The sequence below is a fragment of the Sander vitreus genome, chromosome 17, assembly GCF_031162955.1.
Source record: "Sander vitreus isolate 19-12246 chromosome 17, sanVit1, whole genome shotgun sequence".
Lineage (NCBI taxonomy): Eukaryota > Metazoa > Chordata > Actinopteri > Perciformes > Percidae > Sander > Sander vitreus.
The window spans coordinates 13,953,842-13,973,229 of NC_135871.1; the positions used below are offsets into that span (position 1 = coordinate 13,953,842).

The 19,388-nt window shown below is 39.7% G+C and overlaps 1 protein-coding gene across 1 annotated transcript in view; it reads right to left on the minus strand.

Annotated features, from left to right (window-relative positions):
* The window catches only part of LOC144532843 (uncharacterized), a 96,927-nt gene that overhangs the window by 31,246 nt on the left and 46,293 nt on the right, over positions 1-19,388 (minus strand). The window contains exons 16-22 of the mRNA XM_078273779.1: positions 15,692-15,736; positions 12,744-12,779; positions 7,109-7,171; positions 6,990-7,034; positions 4,044-4,076; positions 791-829; positions 619-663 (exon numbers count right to left, since the gene is read on the minus strand). Of these exons, the coding sequence (XP_078129905.1) occupies positions 619-663; positions 791-829; positions 4,044-4,076; positions 6,990-7,034; positions 7,109-7,171; positions 12,744-12,779; positions 15,692-15,736 (306 nt within the window). The remainder of the gene's footprint in view (positions 1-618; positions 664-790; positions 830-4,043; positions 4,077-6,989; positions 7,035-7,108; positions 7,172-12,743; positions 12,780-15,691; positions 15,737-19,388) is intronic.

A 19,388-nucleotide genomic window follows, 5' to 3' on the forward strand; every position in this document is an offset into this window, starting at 1 on the left:
TCATTCTATCACCCCTTTAAGACGTGCATAAAGGAAATTGTCATGTAAGCCATTCCTCTTGCTGACTGGAGTAAGTTTTTTTTTTAAAATGTCCTCAAGGACCTTTATGAAGTTGGCTTTTATATTGTGTTTCCTTTGCAAAGTTTGCTTCTTTGTTCTAAGAATGTGAATACAAACAAAACAGTAACTTTAAAAAAATAAAAAGAATGATTATGATTACTCGGTGATATGCCGAGTGTTTGGTTTTGATAAAATTCAGTACATTTTTCATTTGCAGATCCTTATATCTTTACATGTAATTTATTTTCTTCTTTTTCATTTAGCTGACAGTCTTTTGATGTTCGGTCAATAGCTGCATAAGTGGCCTTTGTAATCTACTTGCCTCAAGTAGATGCATCTGTTGTTTTGCGGTCTTAGCTACAATTGTACCACAATTTATTCTGTGCTCCACCTCTGCGCAGCACAAAGACGACATCAAACTCATCTGAATGTCAACACTGCTTTTGTAAAATCATTTTTACGCTGTAGTGTCAAATGTTGGATGCAATGAAAACTAATACTGAGTTTCTTATGGTTTTATTGTCTTTACTGAGAAATAATAATGAGGGAAATAGTTACCTCATCTCCCTTTTCTCCCTTTAGTGTCTTCTCCGTCATTGTATCCTCAAACACAAAAGAAAACAGACCACTTCAGATTCTGACTTAAGTGAACCTGTAAGTGTACAAGAGGAACAACAGGTAGCGTACATAAACATTTCAAGTTTTGTGATTAAAAAAAACAGCTGCTTACAGTTTCAGAGAGCTGTCTCAATCCATGAGCTGTCATCACCTAGAAGTAATGAAAAAGACACAGTGTTCCCTAAACAGTCACCACTGAAGTAAACGCTGTTGGTTGTTTTTTTGAGGAAATATAGAACTTTTTCTTGATTTCCAAATATATAATAAATCACTAGCTAGATATCATGTTTTTATATTTCTTTTATATCTTCAGTGAAGTTTAGAAATGGGGTGACGAGGCCACTGGACAGAGCCATCAACAACAAAATGAAATTAAATGAAAGGGGAAAGGTCAACAAAATTGAGGCAGGCGGATGCCTAGAACTACTCCAGGTGAAGAGGAGAAATGTCCACATTAAATCTCAAATCTAAAGCAGCAATTACTAGGATTCAAAGTGTTTTTACAGAGCTACTTGATCCTCATATCATTCTTTGTACAGGTTACACATCAAATCAAAGACCTGACATTAACATCACAGCAGATCAGAATGAGATCTGATAGCACTTGATCAAATAAAAATACAGGTGTAAATACTACCCAGGACACATTGAGGATTAATTGCTCTCCAAAAGCAAACCACAATCAATTTTTAAATTGTAAAAGGAACAATTCCAGTGAAATGTAATCCCGAACTACTGACATAAGTGACCACATTTAAGTGTAGATACGCAAACGCATTTTTGATCTACACATCTGTAAACGGAAAATTAAGTCCAACATTCTACTGCACAAAAGGTTTCAAAAGCAAGGCCAATGTTTAAAGCCAAATGTATTAAAAACTGAGAAAAGCAATCTCAGAGCAAATCTAATGATCTATCTATAATCATCTGAACTCATTACATTTTAATGTCCTCAGGCCCTTTCTGTTGTGTTAACCACATGTTTCACCCCCATATGCAGTTATAACCAGTTCAGTCTTGGGTGGTTTTAGCATATTAATAAAAGAAATAAGAGACAATAGAAGCAATCTTGAAACTAAAAGACATATCCAGATGGGGAAAATTGTGGTGACCCTGTGGCACTTCCATTTTGGAAGAATGTGCCTATTGAAATCATTGGTTTATTCCCTTTTTTCCTTTCTTTGTCCACCTGTGTAAGTGCCCTTGTTTCTGGACTAATGTTTGCCAGTGAGCCCTTTGAGAGTGTTACTGTGATTAAGGGCTGTACAAATAAACTTGACATGAAGCTGTCCTTCAGCAGCAATGGTCAAAATAACCTTCAGTAAGGAAGTGAATCCCCTACTGCCCCAGTGGAGTGTCTGCATAATCAGTCAACCTTCAACCTGCAGTCACTCACTAAAGCAGCTGCAGTGTCTCAGTTTCATCAGTACCAGATCAGAAATGTCTGCCACTAGAACACTGCAAAGAACCTTTTACTCAACATAACTTGGAATAACAGATTCAGTTTAATAGATTATAAAACTCTATTGTAAAGTAATACTGGCAGCAATAAAAACAGGACAGTCTCAGAGCTGAAAAGACTGTTTTGCCACTTTAAAGGCGTTGGGGGAAGTGATGGCCGTGCATGCCTGTAAGCACACTGCTCCTCCCCGTCACTAATAAACAGAGGCGCAAGAAGGTTTATGAAGGGAGGGTAATGATCCAAACCCTTATTTCTGCTGTGTAAGGGAAATCAATGCTTAACTGCCAAAATTACCTGCCACAGGAAAGCCGAGAGCGCAGACAGAGACTGGTACTAAATATTCAAACAGCCTAATTTATCAAATGACTAATGTTTTCCCCTCTGCTGTGTGCTATAGTACTGTATACATCTTCTATATCCTGGGTGGCTCATACCTCACTACACAACAATGAACACAACTGACTATTTCAGTTTTGATATAATATTTCTTTATCTTGCTCCCCTAATTTAAATGAAATTTAGGGAAATTTTATTCAAAAATAATTGCAAAGCAAGACCTCAATGTTTTGAACGGCTATTAAAACCGCCTACATTGATATCTATTCTTATTAAGGGAGTAGACTTTGTTGGTAAGACAGAAACCAGTGAAACCAGCAGAGGGTGAGCGATATTTGTTCTCTATATAATTAAGCTGTCAAATTTCCATATGAAACGCTTGCTAACAAGCAGTGATGAGAATGAGAGCCATCAAACTTTGTTTCCAAGCTCATGTCTGAAGCCTTCAGAGGGTAAATAGGCAGCGAGTCTTTAGAACCAAACCCATTAGAACAGAGTCATCTAAATGTCAAACCCTTCACTTTGTTATACGTGGGCTCCAACACCACTTTTTTATTTGACGTTTTTATACTTTAATTTCTTTATTCTTTTTTTTTTAAAGGGTACTTATTGTCGCAGCATTTTGAGTCAAACCTGCCCCCTCCCAGATATTTTACTATAGTTTTTGACTTTAAAAAGTCTAAGCATGAGTTCTCTCATCCAAGCACCACCCACGCTGTGTCACCTTCAGTACAGACAGCCACCATAACGTCAGACTTTCACTTTTAAAAAAAAATATTTTTCTCCACTAAAAGCAGCACTTGTGTCTTCCAACAAAAATCATTTTACTATAATTTACAATTATGAACATTATAAACAGGTCATGTACTGCATGGCCCCCATTAATTCAAACTATACAGATTGTTTTGTTCCAAGTGAGATCCAAGAGTAGGACATCAGTGGGGGGTGGCTAGTGCAAATGTGTTTAATTTGATACTAGATAGGAAAGGAAATCACAGTTCACAGCTTTCAGTGCCTCTGCAAGCTATTTTGTGCATATTTATTTGCTTTGCTGTACATTGCTAAAAGAATTACTCACTGGGAACTTGCTGCCAAATATCAGTGAGTTCATTACCTGAAAAAAGGAAGCTTTTCCTTAGAGAAATTCAACACAACTAATCTCAACTGCCCATGTTGCATGCCCTTTATCAACACTGAGCCACTGTTTTGTAGTTAAAATACATATCTAAACATAGAACAAATCTGCAGGGTTGTCATTGAATGGAAATTGGTTACAAGATGACATGCCACAATGTTGGAGCTATGACAGCATGGGTAATACACTACTGTTGCTTTTTCATCCATGGTCCCGACATTTCTTTCATAATAGGATGTGAACCTCTTACTAATGCACAAACATTTCTTTATGTTGGTCGCAGAGAACAAAGCACTGACATTATAATGATTTCTTTTAGTGTTAGTCATCCAAGATGTTGTGGTGTCTCTCCTGACAAAACATTGATACAATGTCATACTAACTGAAAATGAATGATATTCTGTTGGGCTTTCACCACTGTATTGTACTCACAGGACCAGGAGGACCAGGAAGGCCAACATCACCCTGAAAATACACAGAAACATCAATAAGAGACTAATAGACAGAGAGACAAAGAGACAAAAATAGAAGAAGAAGAAAAATACACAGCCTAAAAATTTCACTTGAGAAACTACTTCTGAAAGGAAGTTGCCATTGGTGACCTTGTACAGCTACATCAATAGGTTTTGGAGGAACAATAAAGGAGGCAATAATATGTCCAGACTTCAGAGAAAATACTGGCTACCTCAAGTGATGTGATAAGAACCACGAGATGAGTGGAAAGAAAAGTATACTTCACTGGTGTGCATTTCATGTAGAATGTACTTATAGTGTGTGCAACCCTTTATAATGGGCGTACTGAGTGCTCCAGGGAACCATAGACTGTTCTTAATTGTGATGCATTGCATCTGGGAGCCTCCACTCCTCCATTCATAATTTACAAGCTATAACATTTGTGCTTTTAATAAAACAAGAAAACACAAGACAACATCTGCATACACACAGTACTATAAACTAATATAAAACACTAAGAGAATACACACTGTACCAAACCTACACAATCCTTTGAATGTGTGATTCAAAACATATGTGTTCAGACTTTTAAACAGAAAAGGTTTAAAAGTTTTTAATCCCCATCTGAATCTGGATCAAAATACACATAACGACAGACAATCATCCAGATTTCTGGAGAATACCTAGATCATGGGAGTAAAGGACTTAATGGTTTAATTAAACAAGTTGCACAACTTATCCCCAATATGCAGACATTCATGGTCCCCAGAGGATGAATCCTACTGACTTTGTTAATACCCTGACTTTTCCTCTAGCGCTACCATGAGATTGACATTTTTGGGGTTTAAGTGAAATATCTCGACAACTATTGGATGGATTGTCATCAAATTTGATACACATATCCCATACGACTTTGGGTGATCCTCTGCCTTTCATCAAGCACCACCAAAAGGTCAAAGTTGTCACTTAACATGTCAAATATATCAAGATCTACCAGATAGACTGGCAGAAAATTGCACACAGACAGTCATGGATCCAACTGTTTATCCTAATGGTACATGGTGGAAAACCATAATACATTTTTCCTTGATTCATGACAACATGTACAACCATAAAAAGATGTACATACCCAAACACTCACACTGACGCACACTGTCAACAGCAAGAAAATGATACATGTCATGCGTTCAGGAACAAAGGATAAACAATAGAATCTATAAAAACCAAGAATTAATTACAGATTTATTATTTGCTGCTAGATGATTCCAAAGAACCTTGGAAGATAAACAGACTTGAAGAAGATAACTAACTCAAAAGGTTTAAAAGGGGTGAGAGAATGATTATATAGGGTATTTCACACTGTTCCTTAAGGTCTCCTAATAGGGTATGTAACATTGGTTGAGCTGAAAATGGCCCGGGTGCTGTTCTATGAGCACTAATGCAACCCTGTCAAACAACCCCAGACTGAAACAAGAGGTTTTCTCCCTTATATGGTATGCTCATGAATATTTAGATAAGCTGCGCGCTGATTGGTTAGTTTAAAACGAGCGAAGCACACAAAATAACACTGCAGACTGACAGCGTTTGAAGATGCTTATTGTTAAGTCATAGCGGGGCACATTCCGTGTCACTATGTTGATAATCGCACACGTCTACAGTGCATGTTGTGTCCGAGCCTGGCCCGGCCCAACACATTAACTGGAATTATGAGGTCGAGCCCGATTTTAACCAGACAATTTTTTAATACGTGGGCCATTATAACTGACTTTATAAAGGACTCTTGAGATATCTGAAACAATCTGGCCTGGTTGGGCAATTATCGAAGAAGGCTACAAATGGGGGATACACGATTTAGCACAGTTTACTACACACTCAAGTCAGTGCAGGACATATACTCAGAGCTACGGGAGAAGCTGGAGAGGCATAGCTTTCTCCCCATGTTCTCCCCATTTCTCGGCATTTACCTAATGGATTACGTCGACTACGTCGTCGAATCGTCCCAGCCCTACAACATACCGTGAACCGTCACCGGCAGGCAGCTCCACAGGAGCTCCAGCAGCACACAGCCCGTTACCACAAGTCCTCTGCGCCGCCGCGTTAGAGCCACAATCCATTGTCCGATATCTACTCGTTCTAAACACTTTTCTCTTTGTGTGCATGTACACACATGGGCCAGTATTCAGCGGCAGCAGCTCCAGCAGCACACCGCCCTTTGCAAGTCCTCTGCACTGCTGCGTTAGATCCACAAGTCCCACTCCATTGTCAGATATCTACTCCTTCTAAACACTTTTTTCTTGGCCAGTATTCCGTTCCTGGGACATTTACATTTACGACCGTGGTTCATTTTCAAAATCCTTGAAAAACTTCCAAACTTTCTTCTTTCTAAAGTACACAGCGCAGCTTGCAGCTAAACTCATGTGTGAGATCTACATGACCTACATTCTGAACACCAGCTGGTCTCAGACCAGTGGTCTGTAGCTATGTAAATTTTGGGGCGTAACAAAGGTACAAACCAGAGCCAATTAAGGTACAGCCACCAGGTTGACGTCAACTATTAGCTTCGTTGAGATTCGCCCGTTTTCAGCAGCAGTTTTCTCAAATTGTGAGATTTGCATAGGAAAGAGGTTTGAAAGAGGACTTTGAGGTTCAATGTATGCCTATTTTACCCACCAAACTGTCTTTATTCAACTATGACAAGGTAAACTCGGTTTTGCATTCTATCACCCCTTTAACCTCGGAGTTCTAGTATATCATACCAATTATATCGCTTGAACTACCTCACCTCCACCACCTCTGTCTCTCCTTTTCTCAGCTCTGCTTCTTTTTTCTCACGCATACACACACACACACACACACAGGCTGAATCCCAGGGAGCACAAACAGAGGGAATCATCATGTATATCACTTGACATTGATGTGACTTACTTTTTGTCCTTTCATCCCGCTGGCCCCTTCAGCACCTGGCTGACCCTGTTGGAGGAGGACTTAGTTAATGACTCTGTAACATGATGGCATTGTAAATGTCACTGCAGGAAAATACGTACAGGGTCTCCTCTCTCTCCTTTCTCCCCTTTTCCCCCTGGGACTGCAGGCTCACCCCTCTCCACCTGTATGTGAACAGAACAGATCATTGACAGTGACTGACAGAAAAGGCAGGGCAAAAAGACAGAAAGCTCAGAGAATGAAACTTAACAAGGGCAGACATTATAAATAAGTAATCAGAAAAACATACAGTATTGTGTCATTTCAGAATAAAACAAACAACACGTTTGTAATCATGCTAGAAAAAAAAGAAGCACTATGTGACTTTGTGATACTATATATGGAGTTGAACGGCTAGCAGGATAATGATAAACTCGAGCCCCTGTTGCAATGCAGCACATTTCCATTTTAAAATCATTCCCCTGTCTGCCAATAGATGGCACTTTATGACTGCTGGTGAGCTGTCCTCAGAGTATTTTTTAATAGGATTTCTTCCTGTCAGTTATGTGGAGAGTACTCTAAGTAAACATAACTGTAAAACAAATGTACTTGCACATTGGTCAAGACATACTGTACAGGGAATGAATAATCAAAAATATTTGTGATAGAACATTTTTACATACATAAATGCAAGAGAACTTAAAGCCTCAACAGAAGACTCATCATACTATATGCATTATTATATGCTATTTTAGCTACATAGCAGATATGTGGCTAATAATTCACTAAATGCATCTGGAGTCGCAGAAATACATTGTTTCACATCTCCGAAGACACTTCATAAAGTTCATCTGTTTTTGTTTCTTGTCGAAACATAATAACAGAGAGCAAAAAAAAATTGATTGTTCATCAACAATTATTGTTCTTTTGTATGACATGTGTGCAGATTTGTCGGGAACGCTTCAGATACTCTGTGCTGAGACATTATGGAGCAATGAGCATCTGTTTAGCAATCTGAGAAGACATCTGAGAAAGGTTGCAGCATATTTGCACACTCCTCCTGAGCAACGTCTGGACTCTAACAAACAATAATTGCCATTCCGTTTCAGCCCCTCCCCCATTCCTTTCACTCACTAACAGCAGCCGCTGTGATGCCATTCATTTAATGAGATATAGTCACTGTTTCCTCGTCCAAATTATGAGCTGTTATTAAGTCAGCACACTGCTGCGATGTATGAACAGATGGATTGTTCTATTAATATTTTAGGTGGGGAGGACAGACTGGTGGTAAAATTGACTTTGAGTACTAATTGAATTCTGTTCAGCTTTATCAACCACATTGGGAACTCATGACCACTATAATCTTACAATAATCTTATCAACTATATCACTGTTGGCGTGCTATCAGTCAGAGGGCAGTTTCCTAACAAAGGCAACTCACAATACAGTATCTGTCTTACAGTAACTGTAAAAGACATGCTGTATTGTACACAGAAAATGGTCTCTCACTGAGTAATGACTCAATGTAAATCCCATCGGGTGGAAAGGTAGTATTAGCCTGTGATGTCACTTGCTGTAAAAATGTTGTGCACTGTATTCTGGCTTGGACTCATGGCAAAATATTATTGCTATCATTGTTAGATCTCCAAGGAACATCATTCAAAGTCAATGTATTGGCAGAGGGGTATGTAACAAGTTAATAAACCTTTCAAATGAGATTAACTGCAGCACGACCAGTATTTATCCTGATTATAACTGTATTTATACAATGACAAAGCCCAGCGTGTTTAGGACAGGGACCTGGTACACCTGCAGAAGCCTGCGGGTGATATGTTGACTTTAAGTCACCTCGAGTCATCAAACTGTAATTAAGCCAGTCTGCATCCCTCTCTGCCTCTCCATCAATATCTGCAGTGTTCTGTCAGAGCCCGTTTGAGACTGTCAGTGGGAGACACAGTTATGGAGATGTGATTCAGTTGAATGTGCACATTGTACACGGCACAGACCTTTTGTTTTTCACTTTAAAACATTCACACTCTGCTGAGTGAGTGAGAGGGGGCTCGGCTCATACCAGATGTTACAGTTTAGTCTGTTTTGCGTCTGTTTTGTCCAAGCGAAAAAATGCACAAGGACGGCCACTGAGAATCTCTGATGCTGCTCAATTATTACTGCTACTGGAAACTTACTTTCCATTCCTCTGTGATGTGTGATGGTTTAGCTAGCTTCTGCCGCTTATCATGCTGGATTGGGGAAATTCCTTTAAATGCACAGCTATGCTTTTGTTTCATTTTAACAGATTGAAATGTAAAGTTATTCTCTTGGACAAGAGAGTTTTCTTGTCATCCACAGTAAGCATGAATTTATAAAGACAAAGGGAAGATTGTTCTGTAATGTGAGGGCATGACTGATTCATGGCAAGGGCAAGGCTGGCATGCACAATTAATGTAAGCAATCTTTGTGGTGTGTTTCTACATAACATCAGCATGAGTTGACATTCTTAGAAAGAATGGTTAATCATATTATTTAATCATAATGCCACCTTTAATCTAATCTCAAATGAGTAGCTTTGTTCTCCTGCAGGTGTGACTCTACCTTTCATCCTTCTGAAATCAGTTGAAAGTTGTATGTTACAGTGAGCCTATAGGTTTACTTTCTTAAACATGTGTAAACTTTACCCTACACTGTTAAACAATGTGTTGCAACAAATGTTACATGGAATTAGCTTTATGTGTCTTTTCCTTTTCTGTGTTCAAACTCATCAGTCATTTATTTAACAAAATACCTACAGTATGAAAGTGAAGTAGCAATAGCAAATATGATGCAAAATCCACACTCTCAGAGCTATTTTCCTTTATGCCACGTCAAGGTTTGAGTTTTACGGCTTTATTTTATGATACGAGAGCGATTCAAGTCACATAATAAAGCTGCAACTCAGTAGCCAATTACAGAAAACTCATGAAAACCTGATCAAGGTAACTTCTGTTTGTCATTTTGTTCTTAAGCTTGATTTACAAGGGCATGGTAGTACTATGGTATTTTTCATCCAAATGAAACCAATTTCCATTGTGCCTTCACCTGAGGTATACTCTACTGTAATACCATTTGTTTTGAGGTATAATAAGTGTGTCCTCATACAGACAACTTTGTTTTTCAAGGTTGGCCAGCTGACACATCTCCTTCCTCTGGGCAGAGGGAGCAGGAGGAATTCTGCGGCCTGAGCTGACACACCAGTAAACGACGCATCTATACATCAAATGAACAGCTGCGGTCAGGAGGTTGTCCACTACACAATAGCTTTCACTCTCAGCATGATCACAAGTGGGCCACTGGAGGCCTGGTGGGTGGGGGCTGAATGGGGGTTGGGTTTGTGAACGAAGCGGGTAGCAACAAAGAGAGTAGGAGGCTAGGTAGAGGTCCATGTTTGTGAGTTTTTTACACCACATATCTCATGTGCCTCTGGTGAGCTACAGCACCCCTGGGCTTCATGGAAATGATTGCAGACCCTTTTTTGCAAAAGCACTGTATGTAATGGCCATCTGTCTGTTTGGAGTGCAAGCAATGAGTCACGCTGTGCTGCGCAACAGGAGGCGCAGGGTGGGAACAGCTATTTAACTTGCACAGTAGATAGGCTACAATTGACTGAAAGGTGCCATTTCCGACAAGGGACATCCGTTCCTGACTGAAAACACAAAAAATGTCAGTCAGTGACAATGAGGTCTGGTCACACATACATCTGACTTGTCTTGGCTGGCTTCTTGAGACAACTACTTACACATGGTGAGTCTTTATACAGACAACACAGTGCAGATGATTAAACTACGGTGGAACTTAAGAAAAAACACGCAAATAGACAAAACACAAGCAAATTAAGAAAACAACACATGTGCAGCATTCAGCAAACGCGCTGCAAATTCACACAACACAACCAAATACATAAACGCGCTGCAAATAAAAAACGATGCAAAAAGAAAAGCACGCAAACCCCGAAAAAAGAAGCGATGCAAAAAGAAAAACAACTTCATTAATTTGACAACACATGCTCAGCATTCAGCAAACGCACTGCAAATACCCACAACACAACCAAATACATAAACACACTGCAAATACACACAACACAACCAAATACATAAACGCGCTGCAAATATGAAACGATGCAAAAAGAAAAGCACACAAACACAGAAAACAAATGCAACAAAAAAACGCAGCATCCAGATTACACAACGGAAGTTCTCCAGACCTCTAGGGGGAGCAGCTAGTGGAACAGCTTGATTTTCGACCCCACGGGGAGAGAGGGAGGGAGGGAGAGAGAGAGAGAGAGAGAGAGAGAGAGAGAGAGAGAGCAACTGCATAGACTGTAAATATTAAGTCTATGTTTGAGATATGTTTTCTCTTGTTTGGTGGGTGTGTCTTTGCTCAGGTCACAGGTGACACTCAATCAGCAGAGATGTCTGTAAACTCATGGTAATAAAACATTTAAAACTGCATCAGCGTTTAACGTTGACGTTTGTTTAAGCCATATTACATGAGAGGGTTTCATTTCGAGGTCCGAAAGGCGCATGTATAGGCAAGTATAGGCCTCCTCAAGTGTAATATTGTGATTATACAACAACGGTTACCAACAAAATAAGTGATCAATCTGTATTCATATTGTGGAGCAATTCGCTCTTGAAATACAAAAAACAGACAGGATTTATAGTCCCTCCCTGTTTAGTAAACCAGCCAGTTTACCGTGGGATTTATCAATCTAAATAAATCGCACATATAAACACAAAACTGCTTTGCTAACTCCAACGTGTTGTAAGTAAGACATCTGCTGAAAAGTTATTGTATTCATTAGCATGATTGCCATACTGTTTAGTTCACAAACATCCAAAACACCAAAGTACAAACACATAGCGGACCAGACGCGAGCTTTTATTTTGAAAAGCCGAAGCTCGGGGACGGCAGCAGCCGGGAGGGCATGAGACGGGAGCATAGACTTTATATTATTAATATATTATGTTATTAATAATAATATGAATTTAATATACATATATGGAGTTCTCCAGGCTGCAGCCATACCCGACTCTAATAAAAAGGCAGAGTGCTCTCTCCCCGTGGGGTCGAAAATCAAGCTGTTCCACTAGCTGCTCCCCCTAGAGGTCTGGAGAACTTCTGTTGTGTAATCTGGATGCTGCGTTTTTTTTGTTGCATTTCTTTTCTGTGTTTGTGTGCTTTTCTTTTTGCATCGTTTCATATTTGCAGCGCGTTTATCTATTTGGTTGTGTTGTGTGTATTTGCAGCGCATTTATGTATTTGGTTGTGTTGTGTGTATTTGCAGTGCATTTGCTGAATGCTGTGCATGTGTTGTCAAATTAATGAAGTTGTTTTTCTTTTTGCATCGCTTCTTTTTTCGGGGTTTCGGGGTTACGTTTCTTTTTGCATCATTTTTTATTTGCAGCGCGTTTATGTATTTGGTTGTGTTGTGTGCATTTGCAGCGCGTTTGCTGAATGCTGCGCATGTGTTGTTTTCTTAATTTGCTTGTGTTTTGTCTATTTGCGTGTGTTTTCTTAAGTTGCAGGGCGTTTGCCCCGGTTGGCCACCGCATTAAACTCCTTGCCTATCTGGAGGACTGCTATGATGAACACTGCTCAGTCATCTTGACAATTCACCCTTGCTGGATTTGCAGGTAAGGAACGGTTTATAAAACGGGGAGACAGCTCAAATCTCCACATGTCAGTACTTTGTTTTGTGATGAACAATGTTTTGAGTGATACCTTGACACTTTCTCCTTCCGGGGTTCCTGGGGGACCCTGCAATTACAAGCAATGGGTCTTTTTCACACAGAGAAATGATAAAAGGATTTCATGTCACAAAAAGATGTTTAAATGAACACTTATGAACAGCACCACTTTTTAATCACTTTAACCATCCTAAACCTTTCCTAGCCTTTGTTTAACCTGGCAGGTTTACTTAAAAACATATTCAGATTTACAGCAAAGGCCTGTTGTATTATATTTTCTAACCTTTGCACTAATGTTAGCACTCATAAAAGACATGGCAGGCCCCCAGCAGTCTATAGATTATCTTTGATTGTGGCCTTTGTTGCATGCCTTTCACAAACTCTCCTGTTGTCGTGCAATGCTAATTTGACTTTGAAAAATAACCGCCGCCCCCTCCCACTGTCCTGCTGCCAATGGACAAGAGAGAGAGATGCCCTGGTGTGTGTTTTGAATAGATGATTTGCCCCTGAGATCTACCTCAGCAAAAAAGGTGACTCATAAATGCCAATACCAGGGGATGGAGGCAAAGCTGGTACATGCTAAGGGTATCATCGGGACATTGCCATTTAGAAATGTCACACCTTCTCCATCCTGTCTTTCTTTTGTCCTACGATTTTGTGTCCTACAAATTTATGAGTTATTAAGGAGTCAGTGGATACATTGAGTCATGCGGGAGAGGTTTAACAGTGAGTAGCTCAATTATTCTAAAGATAATTGAACCTATTGAGCATAACGGTGATAGATGCAGAACAGAATATTTTTGGATTTCTGGGTGTAAGACAAACCCTATGTGCTGATTTAATGTGTAATCAGGGTGATAGTGCATGAAAATAATTGGACACCCAAAGCTACATGATGCCTAAACACTCCTGTTTGTCCTGACATCAGAGCAGTTAAGAGTCTGACAGGCTGTCTTCTTTAACACATCGTGGTGTTTGTGCCCTTTACTGTGTGGGTCACTACACAAACACACAAACAGTGTCTGGGATTGGTTTGGACGCCTGGGGAAAACACCATAATTCAAGGAGTCAATGGGCTTTATAGGCAGACTTGTCCTGCTCATCAATACAAGCATTCTCAAGAGCTACCTTAATATACTGCTTGTGGTTTCCTGCTAATAATATAGCCCACTTGCAGCAGTATGGGGTTATGGGAGATGATTTTGAACAGATCAATACAGCCTAAGCATGGAATTAATGCAGTCTACAGAGATGTTTCACTATGAAGAGTGTAATTGCTCTATTTAAGATAGATTTTGTATTGCAGATTGTTGTGCTGATTGACTGTTTGTTTTAATATGCTTTTATAATTATAATGACTTTGAAACTTTTGTAATGTGTCCAATTTTAACGAGGTCTCAACTTAAAAAGACATTGGTAATCTCAGTTCTCTCAATCTCTCAATTCTTGGTCAAATAAAGTTAAAGGACAAATCTGGCGCAAAATGAACCTAGGGGTTAATTACATATGTGTCAGAGTTTGACCGTTCTCTGGGATATGTTTTCATGCTAATCGAATGTGACCAGTTTTAGCACAAACTGCTAATTACCTTATAACGCTAGTCGTCGGGGCACGGCTAAAGTAAAAAGAAATCGCTATTTCTATACCACTAACAAGGTTCAAAATAGCACCACACTTCCAAGGTAGCATAATGAGGGTACAGTTCAGTATACAGGCGGGCGCCATCTTGGGAAAACAGTCACGACCAGTCGAACGACGAACGCCCGTGCAACCAGTAACCAGTAACATAGCTCAAGCACGGCGTTTGTCGTTCAACTGGTCGTGACTGTTTTCCCAAGATAGCGCCCGCCTGTACACGTGAACGGTACTGTCTTTCTAAACTATCTTTTTAATAAACTGTCTGTACACTTACAAAGTTCTCAATGCTTTGTTTACATGTAGGGACCATCATTATGCTACCATGGAAATGTGGTGCTATTTTGAGCCTTGTTAGTGATATAAAATAGTGATTTATTTTTACTTTAGCCGTGCCCGACGACTAGCGTTATAAGCAGTGTTTCCCACACATAGACTAATGTCAATTAATATCAACACCAACCACCGCACATTGCATTTCGTTATTCTTTTTTTTTTGTAAAGCTATTTAAAACACGTTCAGCTGCATTTCCTTTCCCTGCTCTCCTCCGTCTCTCTGTCAATTGTGTTTCGCTGACATACACACACACACACACACACACACACACACACACACACACACACACACACACACACAGCTCCTCCCACCTTGTGGTGTTTGGTGTTTTTTAGCCCCCAACATTGCCTTCCAGGCAACGCGGCAATGGTTATGTTTAGGGTTAAGGTGAGGGTTAGCTGCTTGTAAGGCGATGTTGGAGGCTTAAAACACCATCGAGCCCACCGTGCACACAGCGTCTGTCTCCGTAAAGGATAGAAGACGGCTGGCGAAATTCACAAGTTCACGAAAGGTTGGTATCTATCTCGTGAACACCTTTACACAATCACACATTAAAAAGTGCTATAAAGTGCTTAAATCAATGTTGTGTTAATGTTGGAGTACGGACCCGACTCTTAGCAAACAAGCGATTGTGCCTGCTTTAGAAAGTTAACTAGTCGCAAGTTTGCGGTAAAATGCAGTTGGGTTGTCGATGCAGTTGGTTTGTCGAGGTCAAAACACTATATAGCAGCTGTGAATCCAATTAACGTATTATAAATAATGTTGTCATTTTTTACTCTTACACTGAATGTTTGCTGCTTCAATCCAGATTGTATTCTCATTCACATTAAATAAATACTGTTCAAAGTGCTGCTGTATCATACTGTCTGAGCTAAGCTTTCAGGGTTCGTCATTTGGTCAATGAAATCACTGCAGACATGTATAGCAGGTAATTATTCCTTGTGTGTGTGTGTGTGTGTGTGTGTGTGTGTGTGTGTGTGTGTGTGTGTGTGTTACTGTATATCACTTACAGGCAGGCCTCTGAGTCCAGGCTCCCCAGTCTTTCCTCTCCGTCCCTAAGAAAGACACAAGAAGAAAGAAAAAAGATTAAGATGAGTGAGTGAAGATGCTACAACAGGTGTGGCTGGGCATACGTGCTGCCAGCAATTAAGGCTAGACAGCAACTCCTGTCGCAGTCTCTAATTTGCTTTTAATTAACAACAAGAAAACAGCTTAATTGCTGCACCCCGTGTGGCCCCGTAGTCTTTGTTCCCTCCTCTGGTTTACTACCTCCTTTCCAGCTGTGTAAGTCCCTTGGTGCATCAATCAACCCAAGGAGCAGATACAGCAGCAAACAGGCAAAGCCAGCTAGTGCTGTCCAGCATTGCAAAACAAGGTCAGAAGGAAGCAACCGTTTTTTAACCATTTTTGCTTGCTTTAAGGCTAAGTTCTTTGTTTTTTGACATTTTGTGAATTGCAAAAGGCCTTCATGCTTGAAAGTCTGCAAATCTTGAAAAGCTGACATCTTAATGAGATGTAATGCTATCCAAACCAAACCAAAGTTGGTATAATTTACATCAAGAGGGTTTATGTCCTTGTGAGAAAAGAGGATAAAGCACTGTGGATATCCTTACAGCTATCCTATAAACTGGCAGAGCATCACTGGCTCTGTGTTATAAAGAGTGCCTGGAATTAGCTGGCTTTCACACACACACACACACACACACACACACACACACACACACACACACACACACACACACACACACACACACACACACACACACACACAAGACAGATGTAAAATCAACTCATTTAGAAGATGGTAATACTCTGGCCAATATCAATTCACTGTGCAGCAGTGTAATCAACGGCGGAAGTATGAGACAATGCAGATATCTGTTTTACAGCTACACATGATTACCTCTTTCTAATAGGAGTTTCATCATCTGACACAATTGCTATATTGAAACAGTGTATCTCTCTCTGTGTCAGTATGGCGGGTGACACAAAAAAAAAGTTAGTGGTGGTGTAGATCTGTAGAGAAGTAAGGATCACTGGCTGCTGAAAGAATTACAAAGCAACGCCCACGAATCTTTCCTTCTGACACTCTGACACTGTAGACTTTGATTAACTGGGTCGAATTGGACATTAAGGAAGGAACTTCACTGAGAGCGATGGCTTTTAATCATTTGTTTACATGTGCGCTCATGCTTACATGCTGTGTGTTTCTCTGTTTGTACTGCATTTCACGGATTAAGGACTAATGAAAACAGGAGAAGCCAAGGTGTAGTACAGTAAATATTAACCTTAATAATGACAAAGTGGAACCAGTGTATGCCTCCTTTTGGGAATTGCACACTTTCCTTTGTTCATGCTTTTTGATGTTATAAACAAAGGCTTGCTTGGCCAGTGCCTTTTGATCATCTATGTTAATGTAGCTTTGAGGCTACATGTGCTTTAATGTGAGCATGAATGAGTGCTTTTCTCACAAACAAAGACAGTGTTTTGGTGAGGGTGATTGGTGTTATTTTTTCTCTTTCACTGACAATAGGCAATAGACACTGAATCATTGCTACGTTTACAAAAAGTTCAGACTGTTTGTTCTAGCATCATCCGCCTTTGCTGCCCTTTCTCCCCTGAACTCGAAAACAAAAGCAGATTACAAAGATAAGTAATTCAGGTAATGGATATATCATATGCTATTATTCCAAGCAAATTATGCAGTTTTCAAAATAATTTCTCCACATTTGCCCTTAAACCTCTTTTAACACCAAAGTCCATACTAATTTTATGTCCATGTATTTGCATATTATCATCAAAACAAACAGACGACCCCATATTATCAATTTTAGGCCTGAAGCTTACTTGCAGTTATCTACAAGTTGTACAATGGTTCTTAATAATGTGATGTGATTTTGCTTCCGATTTTATTTCCACATGTAAAACCCCCATTTGGGAAAGATGTTCTAATTTAAAAAGAAAATGCAATTCTGTCATACAATAGGAAATACTAACATATTTTATCCTTGAATTACTGCCTTTATTACATATAAAATATTCACACAGCTTAGCTATGTGTAGCTGAGTGTAGATAAACTTGGTTGGGGGTGTCAATGTTGAAAGTCCATGTCAGAGTTTTTTCTTCTTTGATAAAAGATTCATTTCATATTCATAAACACCAACAGCTCAGACAATCATTTCCACTATAAAGCAATCCATTTAAAAGACTACAACAGGTGACCTTGTGGTTAGACTGACACCTCTCTGTACAGAGGACCTCTGGTTAGCACGCCATCCCCAACAAATCTGTGCACAGTGACAAGAAATAATTAGGCACAGCTTTCATCACCGTTTGCACTCAGTTGACTCTCCAAACTGAAACACCTGCCAGTGACACAGCCAGATAACTGCCTGTGAAGGGACGTACAGGCTCTGCAATACTGAGATAATCAAGATGCCAGCAACCGCCGTAGTGCCCATGAGCACCCAAGTTTAGCTTTTAGCACAACTGTGTGAAGTGTTTTCAGAGTAGAAACTCAGGGTTTTAAGTTGAATCCTGACATTTCAATGATTTGATAAATTCTAAATGTCATGTTTGGACCTCCTAGACTTTTGTAAAAGTGAAACTACAGGGATAATCTGACATCTGGAATTGAGGTCATTTTATAATAACATTTAGTCAGGTTAGAGATTTCTTTCTTCAGTTGCTTTAAACTGTTTGTTGGTGTGTTGACGTTGCAGACAACAATAAATGCTTCTGGGTACAAGCTAAAAAACTTTAGTACCAGTAATTGTAACACTGTTAACACTGCCAACATTTACTTTCATTGTAGAACTATCAGGGAAAAAAAACATCATATATTGAACGTCCCTTACATTCAAGCCATTGCCAAAGGAGTTGATACAAAGCTAATTACGCCTATTAGCTCCACAAAACTCTCTCTGTATTGGTCAGTATGGCTATGTTAGGAAATAGTGTAGTCCTTTTAGACTTGTGCATGCAGAAGCTTGAGTGAAGATAATACCGCTTGTGAAAAGTCCGTCATGTTTTTTGAATCCTTCGAGTCGGGGGGGCACAAAATGGGGTGCGCGCGATCACAGACGTTTTGCCTATCGTTTCTTTTTTGGTTCACTGTTTTCTCGGTGAAGGAGGTAGACACAACACCAGAAGAAAGTGTCAGAGGTAAACTGCAGTCCAAAGCAGTCTCTAGGCAACAAGGATGAACAGGAAACTGAAACTGAGGATTTTGACTTCGAAAACAAACAAAAAAAAGAAATGCAAGATGTGAACAAAATGAGAAATGTGTGACAACAAAACAAAAAGATGTTTTTCTTGATGTACAAGGACTTTACGGAGAGCAAAAGAGCGTCTACATACATCATTAAAATGGCTATTCTACTCTGCCATAATCAAGTCATTTTTAAACTTAACACCACCTATGTGTGCCCTAATGCCATAGTACAATATGTCACCACGATAATAATTTTAACTTGAACAGAGTGGCAAGCTTACAAAACCAGCCAGCAGTGTCTGTGAATCTTTTCTTTCAGCTAAGCCAACCTTAAATTTCTCATGTCCTTTTCGGTTTCTCAATCTCTCATTTATTTCTCTTTTCTATTTGTGTATAATATCATAACTCTCCTCTTATCGTCTCATCTCATCCCTCTCTACTGTCGCCTGCTTTGCTCGTCATCTCTCCTTCCTTCTCCTGTCTCCTGTCACTC